Source organism: Balaenoptera acutorostrata, chromosome 1 (genome assembly GCF_949987535.1).
Source record: "Balaenoptera acutorostrata chromosome 1, mBalAcu1.1, whole genome shotgun sequence".
Lineage (NCBI taxonomy): Eukaryota > Metazoa > Chordata > Mammalia > Artiodactyla > Balaenopteridae > Balaenoptera > Balaenoptera acutorostrata.
In genome coordinates, this window is record NC_080064.1 from 159,889,892 (window position 1) to 159,905,826 (window position 15,935).

The window sequence follows — 15,935 nt, forward strand, 5'->3', positions numbered from 1 at the left end:
TAGAGGCAACCAGAAAAGCGCTTACTCCAGGTGCATAGATTTCGGAAACCATGCATCTTGAGCCAAAATGAAACCAATTAGAGGCTTGGTGAATGGGTCCCAGCCCCCCTAGAAAAATTAGCCATCCAGGAGTCAGTTCACCTCAGTGCAGGAGCCCGACACAATATGATTGTACTTTATTGGGTTAAGACCTGGACCTGTCTCCAGGGTCATGGTCTTAAGGACATGCATGAAATGCTCCATCCGAACCCAACCACCCCAGCTATTGGGCTCAAATCTCACTGACCATCAAAGCATATAGGTGGGGAAGGTTAGCACCATTGGATCTCAGGGGTACCTTGCCACTGAGGTGGGTGGTGCATAGGGAGAGGACCAGAGGCTGGGCCAGGGAGAGAGGCTAAGAAATCCTTTCATTAAACCCTGCCTTCAAGAGCGTCATCAAAGTTTAAGACCTCAAGCCTCTGGAGAGAAACGGCTGTTGGGTGGTGGGGGGAGGGAAGGAGAGAAACCCATGAGTCTGCTCTCCGGCCTGGAGAATATATGCTAACTGGCTTTGGGCATAAAAACTGGACAAAGGCATGAAGGAAGCCCAGCTGCCCCAGTTCTTTGGTAGAGGGGCAAAGGAAAGGGCGGTACCAGTTTAGGTTCCCTAGTGATGTTAAGTATATCTGATTACTAATAAAACAAACTTAGCTCTCCAGCCCCCTTCAAGGGGCCAGGGGTTGGCTTGTACCAACAGGACATTCTTCAGAACCAGCTCTGGTTTTCCCAAGAAGGGCAGCAGCCCCAGTGCCATAGCTTTGTGGGAAAAACTCATTGCAAGCAGCAGCTCTTCCTTTTTTCTCTGGAGCAGACTATCAGGAAGACGATGGGGAGTTTTGCTCTCCTTAAAAACATAAAAGTGAGCACCTAAGCCACTAGAAAACCAAAGGCTCAAAAGTGCAGAGGCAAACCGCTGTCAGACAGTTCCCCTGGTTGAGGGGTGACCCAGTGGGTTCCTGTTTCCTCCATTACTCTTTTCCCCTCTCAGGCCTCTGGGAGAAGGTACTGCATTGAAGGATGAGGGCAGAAGCCAGCCTGGCCTCTCTGGAACAGAGAAAGTCAGACCTTTGAGCATCATGAACAATGGGATAAAAATAGCAGTGTTGCCATGGCAACGAAGGCTGGGAGAGTCCTGAGGATCTCTGGGTCCTGCCATCTTCCCCTTCAGCCTTCCTCCCGCCTCTCGGATGGAACACAGGAATGAGCTGAGGGAGAAGGGAAGGCTGCCCAAGGGGAGGGAGACAGACCAGTAACCCACTAGGAAACACTTGAACTCCAAAGCCTGAGGCTTCTGCCAGAGCCTGGGCTGCCAAGTCTTGGGGCTCCTGGGTTTTAGAATTTCTTCCTCAGTATAACAAGTTCATCCAGGGATGTCCAGGGTACCCCCCACACTTCACCCTCCTGGTGGATGGTCCTGACATCCTGGGCTCCCCTGTGAACAGCCAAGGTCACTGTTTAGTCTTCATGGTCTGTGGTTCCGATCCCAGATAGGACTGGCCACAACAGCCCAGCACAGTGCGCACTGACTTGGGAGTATGGCCTGAGGGACAGAGGATTAACTCCCATGTTCCTCCATTGTTCACAACTTGGCCTTAGGGAGCTGTTTGTATTGGGAACAGGGTTACAGCGGGGACAGCTATCTCTTGCTCTTGCTTTTGTGTCCAAGGGATGGAGCATTCACTCTTTGGGAACAGCTTCTGGTTCTTGGTTCTCGTGGTGTCAGCCCCATCACCTGCTGGACACAGCAGCCACCTTCAGGGTGAACACCACGCTTTCTGGGCCAGCATGCAAGGAGCCCACCAAACACAGCAGCCTGAGATTTTCTTCTCTGGTGCAAGCGCATCTTCATGGTTGTGGAAGACACTTGTGTCTGTTTCCAAAAGTTCAAGCCACACCGGGGCACATCTGATCCAATATACCCTTGCAATGTATGCCTTCCTGTGAGGTAGGGAGGAAATGGGTCTTGTCGCCACCTTTTATAGAGGCTGGGAGAGAGGAAGCAAGTTGCCAAGGTCAGGAGTCAGCCATGGCGGAGCTCTGGGAGACTGGGGGCTGCAGCTCTCTATCCAAAGACTGTCATCAGCCCATCCCACCGCCGGCACATCCCAGACCACCGGGCTAAATGCACATTCAGTCTGTAGACAGCAGATTGCAGCCTGAGGCACTTCCCCTTGCAGAAGGCAAGGTAATAAGGTGGGGTGGGTCAGTCAGCTTGGAGATGGGCTCACCAGCAGCTGTGCAAAAGGGTTACATAAACTGGGGCAGGGAGCGGGTCCTTGAGTTCCATCTGCAAGGGGTGTGTGTGTGTGTGTGTGTGTGTGTGTGTGTGTGTGTGTGTGTGTGTGTATAAGAGAGACCGTGCACAAAAGTGGCACTTGGCTTGGCCCCAACAGGGCCTGGAATTGGAGTCCTGGCTACAAGAAGGAGAGACAGAACTTCAGGGCATCCTGGTTCCCTGAGCAGGGAGTGCTGGGTAGGATTCTAGCAGGAGAAGCTCTGGGTGCCTTGGTTTTCCTTCTCACTCCTCCCACCCTTTCTTGGATCTACCATGTCACTCCCATCCACCCTCCCCGCACATTTGCTGCATGCACAAAGCACACCAGCTGGGGCACAGGAAACCTGCAACCCCTCTGGTTCCATAGCTTTGAGCCCCACTGAGGTTCAACTTCCCAGACCCACAGAGCCCTGGACTCTGGAGGGGACTTAGAGGACATTAGTGCAGTCCCTTCTTTATAGTTGAGGAAACTGAATCCCAGAAATAGGATATAATTAGCCTAAGGTTATGCCATCGTCAGTGAGAAGCAGGGCTAGAACCCAGGAGAGCTGGTTCCCAGCTCAATGCTCTTGCCACTGTGCTACCTCGTGCATATTTCGGTTAGTTAAATTATTGCTTTTTTTTTTTTTTTTTCCAAAAATAACAATCTCCCTATATATTCCCATTGACCCATATGCTACATGCAAAAAGCCCTTCTCTGGGAATGGAGAAGGAAATGACATTCTAATAAAAAAAGACCTGAGACAAGAAGCTCCTCGGGATGCCTCCAGCCAGGGTCCCAGACAACACTCAAGTCATAAGAGCCTCAAGCACCCTTCACATCTCTTTATCCCGCTACATAACAGCCCACATAAGTAGAGGGGAAATAAGCCGGGGGAGTTCTCCCTTTTATAGATGGGGAAACTAAGCCGTCTCACCTGTCTGCGAGGAGGACTCAGTGCCACGCAGCAAGACCGGGAGGCCCGACCCCTCCTCAGAATCATCTACTCATGTTGCCACCTGCCTCACCCCTGGAGCTCCTGGTCCCCACCTCAAGGCAGGGTCTGGGAGAGAACATTGGAGTGGAGGGAATTAGAAACAGGGAGGACAAAACAGTCCAACCTGACCTCTGGGAAGGAGTGAGACTCAGGGCAGGAAACAAGGCAGCCAGACCCCACTCCCAGCCCCTAAAAGGAACGGGAGGAAGAAAAGCCTGGGCTACAAGTCAGGTGCTTGGGGCACATGGTCTGTGGATGCGGGGGCTGCTTCTGCCTTTTTGGGTTAAACTTCTCCCCTGGGCTCCCGTTTGAGACGCTGAGAGGAGCCAAGTCCCCATTTCCCTGAAAAGAAAACTGAGGGACGATAGATTGTCGGGTGAGTTGGCTAGAAGCTGCTGCCGCCTCCTACTCAGCTGCAGTGTTGGCCTCAACCTTAGCCCTGGATGAAAAAGGGGCCACAGCTTGGAGGCCAAGGGCAGCTGTCTGCAGGTACAGCTGGGCCTTGACCTTGGGACCTCTCTATGTTCCCATAGCAGGGGCTCAAGATATCCAGTATCCCTCCAGAGCCAATGGAGTTCCCCTGGGGGAAGCAGCTCTCTGAACTGGATCACTGCCAAACCCCTGCAGCTGAAATCCCTGCCAAGCCTGAGAGCACAGGGGAAAGCTCTCGTTCGCCACCCCTCCCGCATATGTTTCCCACTCTCCTGACCTTTCCTCCAGGTGAGCCCATGTGGTCAGGACAGAATACCCAACACCTCTGTCTCCAGGGTTACAATTTCATCCTCCACCACAGGAGTGACTTCGCTGGGGCTGCAGCCTCTCAGGCAACTGCTAGAGATGTACCTGGCCTCCAGGTGGGCTCTCCCACCTATCAAGGGACCCATGAAAGCGTTTCTGCCCATCTCTTTGCCTCACCGAGGCCTCTACTGTCCAAGAGGCTGAAGAACCAGGGGGTTTTTCTTCTGTCCCTTGTGACCCCACTGGCCTTTATTGCTCCTTCCTCGAGGGAAGGACTTCTGTTTATAATTCTTTGGATATAAAAGGAAATAACAGATTGCAGAAGGCAGGGGCTGGGCAGTAAGGGCAAAGAAGTGGGTTGGAGGATGGGAGGAGAGAAATCTTAAGCTGTGCTCTAGCTTTGCAAAGAGGACCTGGATACCACCAAATCTGCCAAAAGCCCAGGAAATGCCCCTGAGTGTGGGGCTTGAGGGAGACAGGCAAAGGCTGCCAGGATAGAATGTGCCCTTGCTTCTGGATGAAACAGTGGAGGAGGTGTCCTGTCCTCCCTAACTACCCAGAGAGGTCCACATTTCAAGGAGAGGGGTACACAGCCCCTCCTGTCCTGGGGCCCTGACCTCCTCTACCCAGGTCACTTGTTATGTTTCAGAAAGGTTATTCTGTCCCTGGATGCCAGAGGGGATGTGACTTTGCTCCTGGGCTGAATTGTTCCTGTGATGAAGTAGAGGGCAGACTTGCTAAAGCTACAGAATCTGCCTAAAGTGTCTCTGCCACTGGCATTGCTGTGTGACCCTCGAGCACCTGAGAGGTCCAGGCACAGTGACAGAAGGCCGAGTTTCATCAAAATGGGAGGCAAGGAAGGAAGCGAAGGAAGGAAATGGTTTTTTGTTTGCTTCCTACCTCCTGGAAATAGGCTGGGAGTGGGGACAGATTCTGACCCTGAAGTTTGCTGGAGGTAAGGAGATTAGGGAACAAGTCAAGGAAAGTCTTAGAGGGCCCCCTCCTCCCAGAGTGTCCCCTAAAGGCACCACATGCCAGCATTTCCCCCTCTATGGCTTCTGAGAAGAGAAGGAAGGGGCAGGTGAGTGAGGCAAGGAGATGGGAGAACAAAGGGAGGGCTCAGTTTAGTCCCGGAAAGGGATCCCCCGGTCTGGCTCTGGAAGGCAGTCCCTGAGGAGGGGAGTCAGGGCCTGGGAAAGAGGCTGCCCACATCTGAGCTGCTGCCGAGGAGACACAGTGGAGATGAGTGGGCAGAGAGGCCAGGCTGGAGGGAAGGCTGCTATCTGGAGTGTGGGAGAGAGCAGTGCCGAGGGAGACACAGAGCCTGCTGTGAGCTGGGGCAAGGCGAGGACAGGCGTCTGCCCGGCCTCCCACTGTCCCTGCACGGCCACGTTACTCACAGCCAGGTGGCCTCCCTCAGGCCTGGCCCAAAGGGACGCCGGGAGGGGACAGACGGTAAAGGACTCATCTCCCGGCCACATTCCTGTGGACTTGGCTCTGGGCTCTGGGGAGGCTCCCACCTCAGGTTCTGGCATCCCGGGAGAGACTCCATCCCGGGCTTGGAGCGGGTCTGTCTCACACGTCTACCTGCCTGAGGCCTCTGCCACGGTCAAGGCTGCTGGGAGTTTCTCTGGCAGAGCAGCCAGTTTCCCATTTAGCAACAGCTCCCCTAGCCCAAGGCAACGTGTCCCTCATGGGAGCGGTTACCCTGAGCAGAGTCCCAGAGCCCTCGGGACCTCAGGACAGGAAGAAGCTCCGTTCCTGGGGCCTCCATGGGGCTTCTCAGTCTCTGGAAGGCACATGGCAGGTCCTGGGCTTCCCCTGGTGTGACTGGGGCCTCTCTCCAGGGAGGTCTCAGGATTGGAAACCCAGGGGCAGGAGGAGGCCAGGGCACACAGGAGGCTGAAGCTCGCAGGTTAGACGGGGTCAGGTGGTCGGGTTGCCTGAGAAGAGCCCTGGCCAGATGGAAACTTCCTGCTCCAAGCCTCAGACAGGAGCGGGCGCCTCAGGCCTAGGACCTGCTGGGGGCTGAAGAAGGGGCCCTGGTTCCGCTCACACCACCGTTTCCCGCTCTCTGTGAACTTCTTCCTTCTTCCTCTTCATCTTGCAGAAACCGTGGAGGCCACAGAAGCAAGCGAAAGTGAACTGGGGCATGCCCTGGGCCAGGCTGGGGGCTGCTCACCAGAGAAGATCTGCAGGGAAAGGCAGAGGAGGAAGCGGGGGCAGGAGAAAGGCAGGAGAGAGAAGCAAGCTGGGGTTAACATCCTGGAGCCCTCCTGAGGCTGCCCAGGCCCCGCCAGACCTCTCACACAGCTGGCGGACAGGGCGCGCCACCAAACAAAGGCCTCTTTGAAACCTTAGTGTTTCCCGGTGGAGTTGATGTCATTCCTCAGATTGGAGCCTGGGTGAGTCCAGGGTAGGGAAGAGAAGGCCCCGGCTGCGGCCACCTTTGTCCCCCTCCCGCCCCTCTGCCTCCCCTCGTCACCACACACCTATGCTTGGGATCAGGAAGCAAGCCAGCTCAAAATAAGCTCTGTCTTGTGCCACCTTGCACAGGTTAGACGTGGGGGGTTCCCACTGGATCTTTTAGATCACACAGTCCAATAATCCAAGTGTGGGACTTTGGGGACCTTGAAGGAAGTCCCTCATCCAGCACAGCCTCTACCCTGACACCTGGAACTGAGTCTCAGATTCCTCCCTTCCCTAACAGCCCCAATTTGTCTGAAATCCTTAGGGAAATCTATAGGGAACATAAGGCACTTCCTTTGACCACTCCGGGCAATACAAATCCCCATCCTCCTCAGTAGAGAACAGACAGCACAGAGTTCTTTTAGCCAACAGGCTATTTTATTGAGCCCCTATGCTGGGCAAAGGGGTTGGGAGGTAAGAATATAAGGGTAAGGGTATGCTTTCTTCCCTGGCACAAAAGTCAGTCTGAGGTAGGGGCTGAGGCTGGATTTACCCCAGCTGGGCATGTTGTCCCCCACCTCTGGCTGACACGACCCTCATCACAGGGAGCAGGGGCCCCTCTGGTATCTGCGGCATGGGAGGGGGCTTCAGAAGACCAGCTCTCGGTCTGTGAACGTATCCCTTTCTCCAAACACTCACTGAGGTCTCCTTGGCCTCAGCCATCCGCAGATGCCTCCAGCTCACTTCTCTGCCCTTCCTCTGCCCCTGGGCCTGCCCTGGAGGGAGCAGAAATACATTCAAGTCAGCTCCAGCAGGGCAGCTGGGACAAAAGAAAGCACACTGCATTGAGGTCACGTCTGCATCCTGGGCCTGTTTTGATCACTTGTCTCTCTGGGAAGAACACCAGGGACAGCCCAGATGCTGAGAGGAAGGGGTTTGGAATAAGGAAGCATGAGCCATGTCCCTGGCCCAGCCCCTCCTACAATAGAGATTGCATAGAATGTCCAATGCCCCAGATGCTAGGCACACCTGCAAAGCGTTTCCATTGTCTTTGAGGAACTTGGCAGGGCCCGGCTGGTGGCTCTCTGGATAGTTCCACAGGCCTGGCCAACCTGGCTCCTTTGGACTAACTTCCTTCATGTTTCTCCAGGCAGAGCAGAGGGCCCAGCTGGTAGGCCCTCACCAAGCACAGTGCCCACAGTGGAGTGGGTCCTGTCAGGATTCTCCCCTCCCTCCCCCTCTCAGTGTCCTGGTAATCCAGCTAATGACTGTAATTAATAGGTGCAATGCATTTCCAATGGCCAGCTGGGTGGGCAGGAAGCCCAGCTTGAGTCAGCATGGGTAGGTAGACTGGTTATTTAAATACCCGCTTTCTAGCACCATCCACACACCCACTCTCCTAGAGTATATATAGAGAGCAGAGAGCAATCTCCAGGATATATATAGACAGAGCCAAGACACAACTACTATATTTCTAGATCTATCCACTGCAGCTATCTCTGGATCCCTCCCGTGACAAACCTAGAGAAAGACCGGGATCTTAATGGGGGCTTAGGTGGCCTGGGTTCTATTCTTGGCTCTGACGCCGGCATGCTGTGTCACCCTAGGCAAGTGACTACACCTCTCTGGGCCTTCATTTCCTCATTTCAGTGTTCCAGGAGATTAATCAAGGTTTAACACTTAGACCCCAAAGCTAAGGGGCTGAAAGGGCACTAGGAATCCCAGCCTGATTAGGAAGAAGGGAGGGAGGGCCGTGGGTTTCCTTGTGATCAGTAATTGTTAATGCATACACTTTCTTTGCTGCAGGAGGTGGGGTATATCAAGGGTACTATCGACAAAGCATTCCCACAAGTACAGGAAAAGTATTTGGGGAGGAATCAGTAGGCACAACACGTTTGATCTGGGGAAGGAATTCACAAATAAAGCAAGTCCAGCAGGTAGCTGTGACCATCACTCCCCCATCACCACCCTCACAGTCTCTGGTCCCAGGGTTCAGAGATCCTCTTCCGTCTCCACCCTACTTCCCATCCAATGCCTGCTTTCTTAAAAACAGCAAAATGTACACAAAAACACCCCCTACATTCCCCTCCCCACTTGCCAGGCCAGTGACTGTGCCTCCCAGGGATGCTTTGGGAAAGATGAGAACGTGCTGAGTTTTTTCTGCTCACTGTGATGACAGTGAGGGCTGGGGGAAGGAACCAGGACCTACACATCAGAGGAAAGGAGGGTCAAGTGAAGCCGCTCAAAGCTGGGCTAGGGGCTGCAACCTGGCTCCTTAGGTGTATCTGAGAGGTGTATCTGAAAGCCAACTGCCTCACTGGCAGTGCTGGGTCCTTGTTTCTAAGGGCAGAGAGTATACCCAGGGGAGCTCAGGTCTTTGATCTGAAGGGCCTGGCTATCCTCCCACTCTCTACCAGGGAGCGACGGGAGTGACAGGGTCTTCACTGCAAGGTGCACGACTCCAAGCCCTGGTGACACACAGGTCCCTGGGCCAGCCCCTGCACTGGACAGACCTGGGGCAGAGAGCCCCATCCCACTTTCAGGCCTGCTGTGAGCCCCCTTCCTTCTCCCTCAGAATCCCTCTGCCCTACCAGCAGGAACCTGGGGACCTCCTTTGTCTGGGCTGTGGTCTCTGCTCCTCTCTCTGCTCTGTGCCCCCTGCCTTACTCTCTTCACGCTAGCTGGGGGGCTCCCTGGAGAAGTCAGATCCTGAAGAACCTCCTCTAACTGTTTCTACTTGAGGGGAAAGGGGTATGAATGTTTGAAATGAACAGTCTGGGAGTCTCAGTGAAGCCAGTGGACTGACTGGGGGCACTCCTCACTCGCCCCCCAGCTCATCCATGGTCCATGCTCGCTATGGAAACTTCCCCTCCCACTCTGCAGCTTTCCCCTCTAACCTTAATTTCCATGCCCAGGAGGGGCTAAGGATTTGAAAAACAGCCCCCCAAAACCCAGAATAGGAAGGAAAGGGAGGTGAACACTGGACAGACGGCTGCTATCCCACGGTTGGCTGCATCTGACTGCAAGCTGTTGGCCCAGGTTTCTTTCGCATCCTCCTCTCTGGCCTGGCCCCAGCTCAGGTCCGAGATGGTGTGGGGTACGGGGGCATTGAAGATCCTCTGCCGGTCAGCTTTGTGGGGGCCAAGCAGGAGCGCTGCCAAGCCACAGAGCATCACCCCCAGCCACCAGGAGTTTCCCCAGCCTCCCTGCTGCCCCCTCCCCAAGCCTCTCACCCCCACTTCTCCTCTCTTAGAGGACCCTGCAGACACCCTCCAGGGTCCTCCGATTCTAGCCCCTTCAGCAAAAATGGGGCAGTGGGTCAGAGACTGCTTGAATGGTGGAAGAACCAAGAGGAAGAAGGGAGTCAGGGCTGGCTAGAAACTAAGGTAAGGAAGAAGCCGGGGCTCCAGGCTTGCAGACCACAAACTCCTAGGTGTCTCAAATTTTGGCAACGTCCTTCATCAAAGTGGGCGGCAGGCAGTAGGGGTTGGAAGGATAGGGAGAGATTTACAAGTGTTGGGACAAGTCTGGAACTCTCTGACAGACAAAAAAGGGACATATTCCTTCCCCTGCCCCCCACCCCAGTCCCCTCACCTCCCGAAGCAGAGTAGCTTCCAGCAAGGCCCTCCCATCTTCACTCTGCCCCACCGCCACCTCAGGTAAAGGGCAAAAGAGAAGTGACCCAGAGAGGAGGGGTGCCCTCAGCCTCTAGGACAATGCTGAGCCCCCGCCCCCTCCCCAGCTCCCCTCAGCACCGCGCCTCAGTAATTAAAATATGAATTCACCTTCCCTCCCCGAGCCATTCATCACTGCGAAGGGAAGCAGCTGCGGCTTAGGAGACCGGATTTGGGGGATTAGCTCGGGCGGTGGAGCAGACACACCAGGAGAAAGAATTAAAAAGGGAGTGAATTGGGTTTTCTCTCCCCACCTCCTCCCCTCTCCCTCTCCCTCGGGCCTCCTCGGAGCCTCACACCCCACCCCTTTCCCCAAAGCCTGGCCTCGGTAGGTTTCTGGGAACTGTAGTCTCCCACACTGTGTTGATAAACAGGCAGGCCAGGGGTGGGTGGTGGCACAAACTACAGATCCCAGGCCTTCTTCCCAGGGTTGGCAGCAGCAAAACTGGGCACAGGCCTCCAGTCTGGGAGAAGCCCAGTTCTCCTTGGAGATTAACTCCTTCTTGGCCTGCTTGAGACTGAGTTCCAGCCTCTGGCTTACTGAGTGCCGGGAATCTGGAGCCAAGGTCCCCTCTGCCTTTGATGGCTTGCCTAAGCCAATCCTCCCCCCTTTTCTTGCTTGCCCACTTATGGAGAAAGAGGGAAACTCCCCCAACCTTTCAAAACTACAAGGGCAGCCTCGCATTTACCAGTGGTTCTGCGGGACTTGGGGGCCTGGGGAGCTCAAGGGGTCAAAACACTAAAAGTCTTGAAATGTCTTTACCCTGGCTTCCAGGGTCTTCGAGGCCTGCTTGTCTGAGGCTGGCCCATCACAAGGGTCATCACAAGCATGACTGGGGTCATCAGCTTGACATGGTGACGTGGTGGTCCAGACCATCAGTGCTATAAGGGCCCCAGAAGTCAAACGTTAATGCCATCCCCTTCTAAAGATGGGAGAGAGATTTTTTTCCATAGTCTTTGCATTTAGAAAGCAGAGTTTTGGCAGTCCAACTCCATTTCCATGGGACGAATACAACCAGAGAGATCCACTTGAATCACAGCAGTGTTAAACACGGGCCCACTCTCCCAAGGGAGGCCTTATGCTGGGTATCTCTGAAGACTGTGAAAAAGACTTAGATGGCTCAGAATATTTTAGGTTTCAGCTGTCTGCAGGCAGGTGACAGGATATACGCAGCCCTCTGATCTGTGAATCCTCCGGGAGGGGGCATGAGGCCAGCTTGCCTATTCAATTCAGTTCAACAATTATATGAAATATATAACTGCACATCTCCTCCAGGCCTGCCCCAGTGGCAGTGGCCAAGAGTCAAAGAAGAGAAAGGAGCTGCAACTTTTTAACCCCAGAAGCACCCCAGGCCCAGGCGCAGCAAGGTGGGACTGTCTCAGGTGAGCTGTGGGCTTGGTCTTGTGCCCCTGCTTGCGGCAGCTGACTGCTTTTACCCCACCCACCTGTTCTCCCAGTTCACAATTTATTCAACAAACATTTACCCAGCAACCCCTACTGAGAGCCTTGCCTTGCTGGAGCTTCACAGAGGCATAATAATCCTTGAAGGGGTCATCTGTCCCCTTCTTCCCAGGCCCAGCCCAGTGCCGGGGCCTTCCTGGCAAATTGTGCAACAGGATTCCTGGGAGGGACTCAGCTGTAGCAGGAAGGGGGCACTGCTTCAACCTGACTTGTCAATTAGGACATGGGGAGCTAGGGGGAGCAAATCAGGTGCCTGGATGTACTCGTAGGAATAGGATAGGCTCATTCTGAGCAGGGGTGGGCAGCGGGACAAGGAGGGAGGTGGGGGAAGGTACCAGCCACCTCTGATCTCTGGCCAAGAGAACCCAGAGGGAAAGTGGGAAACCCTGGCAAATTCTCCTCCCTGTTCTTGCACCATCTAAGCTGGGGCAAGAGGGGAAGTGGCTTGGATGAGCCCCAGCAAAAACCCAGCTGGCTCAGGCTTTCTCTTTGCTTCTCTTATTGTTTTCATTTTCCCCCCTCTGGTCCTGCTGGAAAAGGAAAACCTGTGGTGGACAAAGGGTGATTAGAGTTGGACCACAGGGCCATTTGTGGACGTACATCCAATAGAGACCTGGTGAGAAGAGGCCCTGGTGTGAGAACAGCACTTTCCCATGCATCTGCCTGTTGGCTCTCCCAACACCCAGCATGATGTGGCAAGAGCACAGATTCGAATTCCAGCCCCGCCTCTTTCTAACCATATGAACTTGGGCCAGTTTCTTAGCTCCCTTGTGCCTCAGATTTCCCATAAGTAAGATGGGATAATGATAGTATCCTTTTCATAGGGCTGTTTCCAGGATTAGATGAGTTAGTACAGGTGAGATAGATAGAATCATGCCTGGTAAATGTTGGCAGGGGAAATTAAGAGCTCTGAGACATTCTAAGTAACTTGCCTTCTGATTCTCAATACCAAATATAGTACCCTCTGATTCTTCAGTGGTCTTAGGCAGACCAGGGGCTGGAAGGAAAGGGGAGGCGAGGGTTGCTCCTCTGCTGCTCTAGCCAGACTGCCTTATTTGCATCTGCTAGAGTCTTCCAGGATGGCTGGGATGGAGTTAGGCAGATTTAAATGTGAGAGCAGAAATAGGCATGGGGAGCTCGGCCAGATGAGTGGCAGGCAGGAAGGAATAGGGAGAGCAGGTACCATTCACAGACCCAGAAGGAGGGAGGCAAATGCCTGGACTGGACAGCAGACCAGAGGCTGGGGACCCTGGGCTCCAACTTGCAGCCCATGGGGAGCAGCTGCCTTCCTAGTTTCACTCTGTTGCCTGAGCTCTCTCATTTCAGCCACTGAGAAGTCCCGAGGTCTCTCTCACACAGAAAAAAGTTGAGGATTCCGAGCTGACCACAGAGACGTGAGCAAGGCCGAGAAGCAGAGGCTGTACTGGAGGCACTGAGCAAAGGCCTGAGTGCTGTGCTGTGTGTTCCAATGCCCCTGACTCCAGCCACCAAAGCTCTGATACAAGACACGCCTCAGTAACTTGGCAAGGGGAAAGGAACCAACTCAGAAATCCCAGCACCCCCTGAATGTTTCCCTCCATCCTAAGGGAATTTCCTTCTGGAATCACGCATCCAGCCTCTTCATCTCAGAGTGAGAGACCAAGTCCAGAGAGGGGAAGTGACTTGGTCAAGGTCACACAGCCTAGCCTCGATCCCAGGTTACCAGATCCCCTGCATGCACAGCCCCCAAGCGGAACCCCCTTTGGTGCCCCCTTTGTGGCTGCCTCCTAGCCTGGTCCTGGGGGGAGATGCAGGTGCTGCAGGAGTAGGAGCGCGCCCCTCACTGTAGCCCATGGCTTTTAGCCCTACATGAGTTTGGAACAGTAATCACATAGGAATGAAAAGCCATAGGCCACAGCAGAGCTGAGGGGGTCCAGCGGCAGGAATCTCAAAAGGACGCAGGCAGCTGGGGGTACCTGGGGAGCCCTCACTCACCTTTCCACCAACCCCACCCACACACCCACACTGCCTCCCTGGAAGTACCCGGCCCCCCAGGTCACATTCTCTTACCATCCCCCACCACCTGCCTGGGCCCCTGAAGCATTAAAGCCATCGCAGTAATGAGTTTCCAGTTCTTGCCCTACAAAAGCCCCGCACAATGGGCCTCACTCCGGGGTATGAGGAGGGGTGGCTTCCTGGCCATAAAGGACCTCCTCAAATTTCCTTAATTAGCCTCCATCCCCCCACCCAGGGTCCTTAACTACCTCTTCCTCTAGAGAATAAGGCCGGATCTTTTCAAAGCTACTGCTGCCGGTGCCCAAGACCAGCCCCATATTAGGCTCTCTCCTTACAAAGCTTAACCCTTTCTAGTCCAGCCACAGGAAGCAAAGAGGGCCGAGGAAGGCCTGGGCTTAGAGGGGTGAACGAGTTTCCTGAGCACCCCCAAGGCTGGGGGCTGGCCTGCACTTCCTAGACTAGTCCAGGTGGCTACCAACCGCACCCATTCTTGCGTGACACAAGGGCGGGAGTGGTCGGAAGGATCTCTGTCTTCAGACCTAAGTGGAGGCAGGAAAAGGGCCTGACCTTGAAATCCCCACCAGCTGAGGGCAGCCAGCTTTGGCGCCATCCCTGGGCGATGCGGTGGCGGGGGGCTCTGGGCGCTCCGCCTCCCTCATCGGCAGGATATGGTGGTTGGTACGGCACCTCTAGGACTAGGGTGAGGAGCTGAGTCGAGGTGAACCAAGGTCTCAGGACCCTGGAAAAGATGTGCTCTAAGCACAAGTACTGTCTCTTCACTCCCTCTCCCGTGATGCGTCAGTTGTGGGCATGCATCAGCCTCGGAGAAAAGGAGTTCAGGGAAGCCCCAAGGGATTCAGATCCCTGAGCCTGGCCTTGACCTCTCTCAGGGACCCCCAACAGAACGGTAAGAGGCCTTAGGACCAGATCAGGCCCCAGCTCTGCCACGGAGCAGCTGCAATCCCCACCTGAGCCCTCCCCCCACGCTCAGAGGCCCTGGATCTCTGCAGGACCCTGGCCGGAGCAACCTCCTTCAACTGGGCCATGCACACTCCCCAGCAACACCACACAGCACACCCCAGTCTTGCCCAAACTTAGGGCCAAACTTCCCACCTGAACTTTGGGTCATTGGCCCCCAACCCCAGAAGCCTTTGGTTTTCCTTCCCTTCCTCTCCCATGGGTCCCCAAACCCCAGACCCAGGACTTGTAAAAAACCGTGGGCTCCAAGCAGAATGACCACAGTCCCCTCCCAAGGGACACTGGGCTCTGGGCGGGGGTCCAAGGGGCTGCTCACCTGGTGGGCCCAGCGAGGGCCCCGCTCCCTCGCGGTCTCCCTCACATTCCCGCAGAGCCACTTCCTGACTTCCAGGCAGCCACTCGCTCCTCCACTTACCCCCAGAAGCTCCAGGCCCAGCCCTGAGAGGGCAGGCCTCCTCCCTCTTCCCGCCCACCACTGGCCTGGTCTGAGCTGTGCCCGACTCAACTTGACTCACTAGTGAAGACCTGGCCGCCCCTCCCCCAGCCGGTAGCCAGGGGGAGAGGGCAGGCTGGGCAGGCAGGGGAGGTCAGGTATTCCTTCAACCCTGACTTGGGCCTGGGTAACAAAGGTCTCATTGAGCCTCTGGCTGTCTGGTTGGTGAAGCACAAACCTCTTGTATCTACTCGCTTTTGATCTCACTCCCTCTGAACCCGCCGTGTATTACTCACGTCCCCCTGCTGGGCTATTGGTGTGGAGGGGCTGTTTTGTCTCCTCCCTCCCTCCCCATCTCTTTTCTCTCCTTCCTTCCCCTGCTGCTCCCCTCCAGCGTTTTTATGGTTTAATTTTTGGCAGGAGACCTGCGGCGGCTCCCTGGAGGCCCCCTCTTCTGTCTGGCTGCCCTTCCCCATCTCTGCAGGCCTAGCTCCTCTCCACGCTCCCCCCGCCCCCCACTCTGTGTCCCTCCACATTCTCTGCTCCCGCGCTCCGCCCGCCTTCTATTTCGAAGATCCTCAGACCGGTCTGGTCCTTCCCTCAGATTCCTGGCCGCAGCTGGGATCCAATCCTGGCTTCCCGGCCCTGAGCACAGGAAAGGCTCAGCCTGCCGGCCGGCCCCAGCCCACCTGACAAGCCCAAGGAAGGTCCAGAGCGGGGCAGCCTCTCTCCCCGTTGTTTCTGGGGCCAGAAGGACTGGGGGGTGAGGGGCAAGAACAGCTATCAAGTCTCAGGTATTAGCCTGTCCAAGACCTCCGTGGAATGTGGAGTAAGGGAAAGAGGTCACTAGGCCTCGCCTCCTTTTCTGCTTCCTCCAGTCTTGAGAATCTGCTTTCTAGTGAAAGGCCACCACTTGGTGAGAACCCCAAGGATTCACCCTCTCAAGCTAGGA

At 55.2% G+C, this 15,935-nt stretch overlaps 1 protein-coding gene across 4 annotated transcripts; it reads right to left on the reverse strand.

The window, feature by feature from the left end:
• Positions 1–14,969, reverse strand: BLACAT1 (BLACAT1 overlapping LEMD1 locus). Of its 4 annotated transcripts, none has more exons than XM_057553914.1 (2): positions 14,867–14,946; positions 1–6,224 (listed from the first exon to the last, which is right to left on the reverse strand). In XM_057553914.1, the coding sequence occupies exon 2, from the start codon at positions 6,184–6,186 to the stop codon at positions 6,085–6,087; it is 102 nt and encodes a 33-aa protein (XP_057409897.1). In that variant the 5' UTR covers positions 6,187–6,224; positions 14,867–14,946; the 3' UTR covers positions 1–6,084. The 4 variants fall into 4 exon arrangements, 2 of the variants coding, with proteins under 2 accessions (XP_057409897.1, XP_057409847.1); XM_057553864.1 differs by lacking the exon at positions 14,867–14,946 and adding an exon at positions 10,227–10,331; XR_009009375.1 differs by lacking the exon at positions 1–6,224 and adding an exon at positions 6,904–7,217 and having other exon boundaries at positions 14,867–14,969.
• Positions 14,970–15,935: the final 966 nt, after the last annotated feature.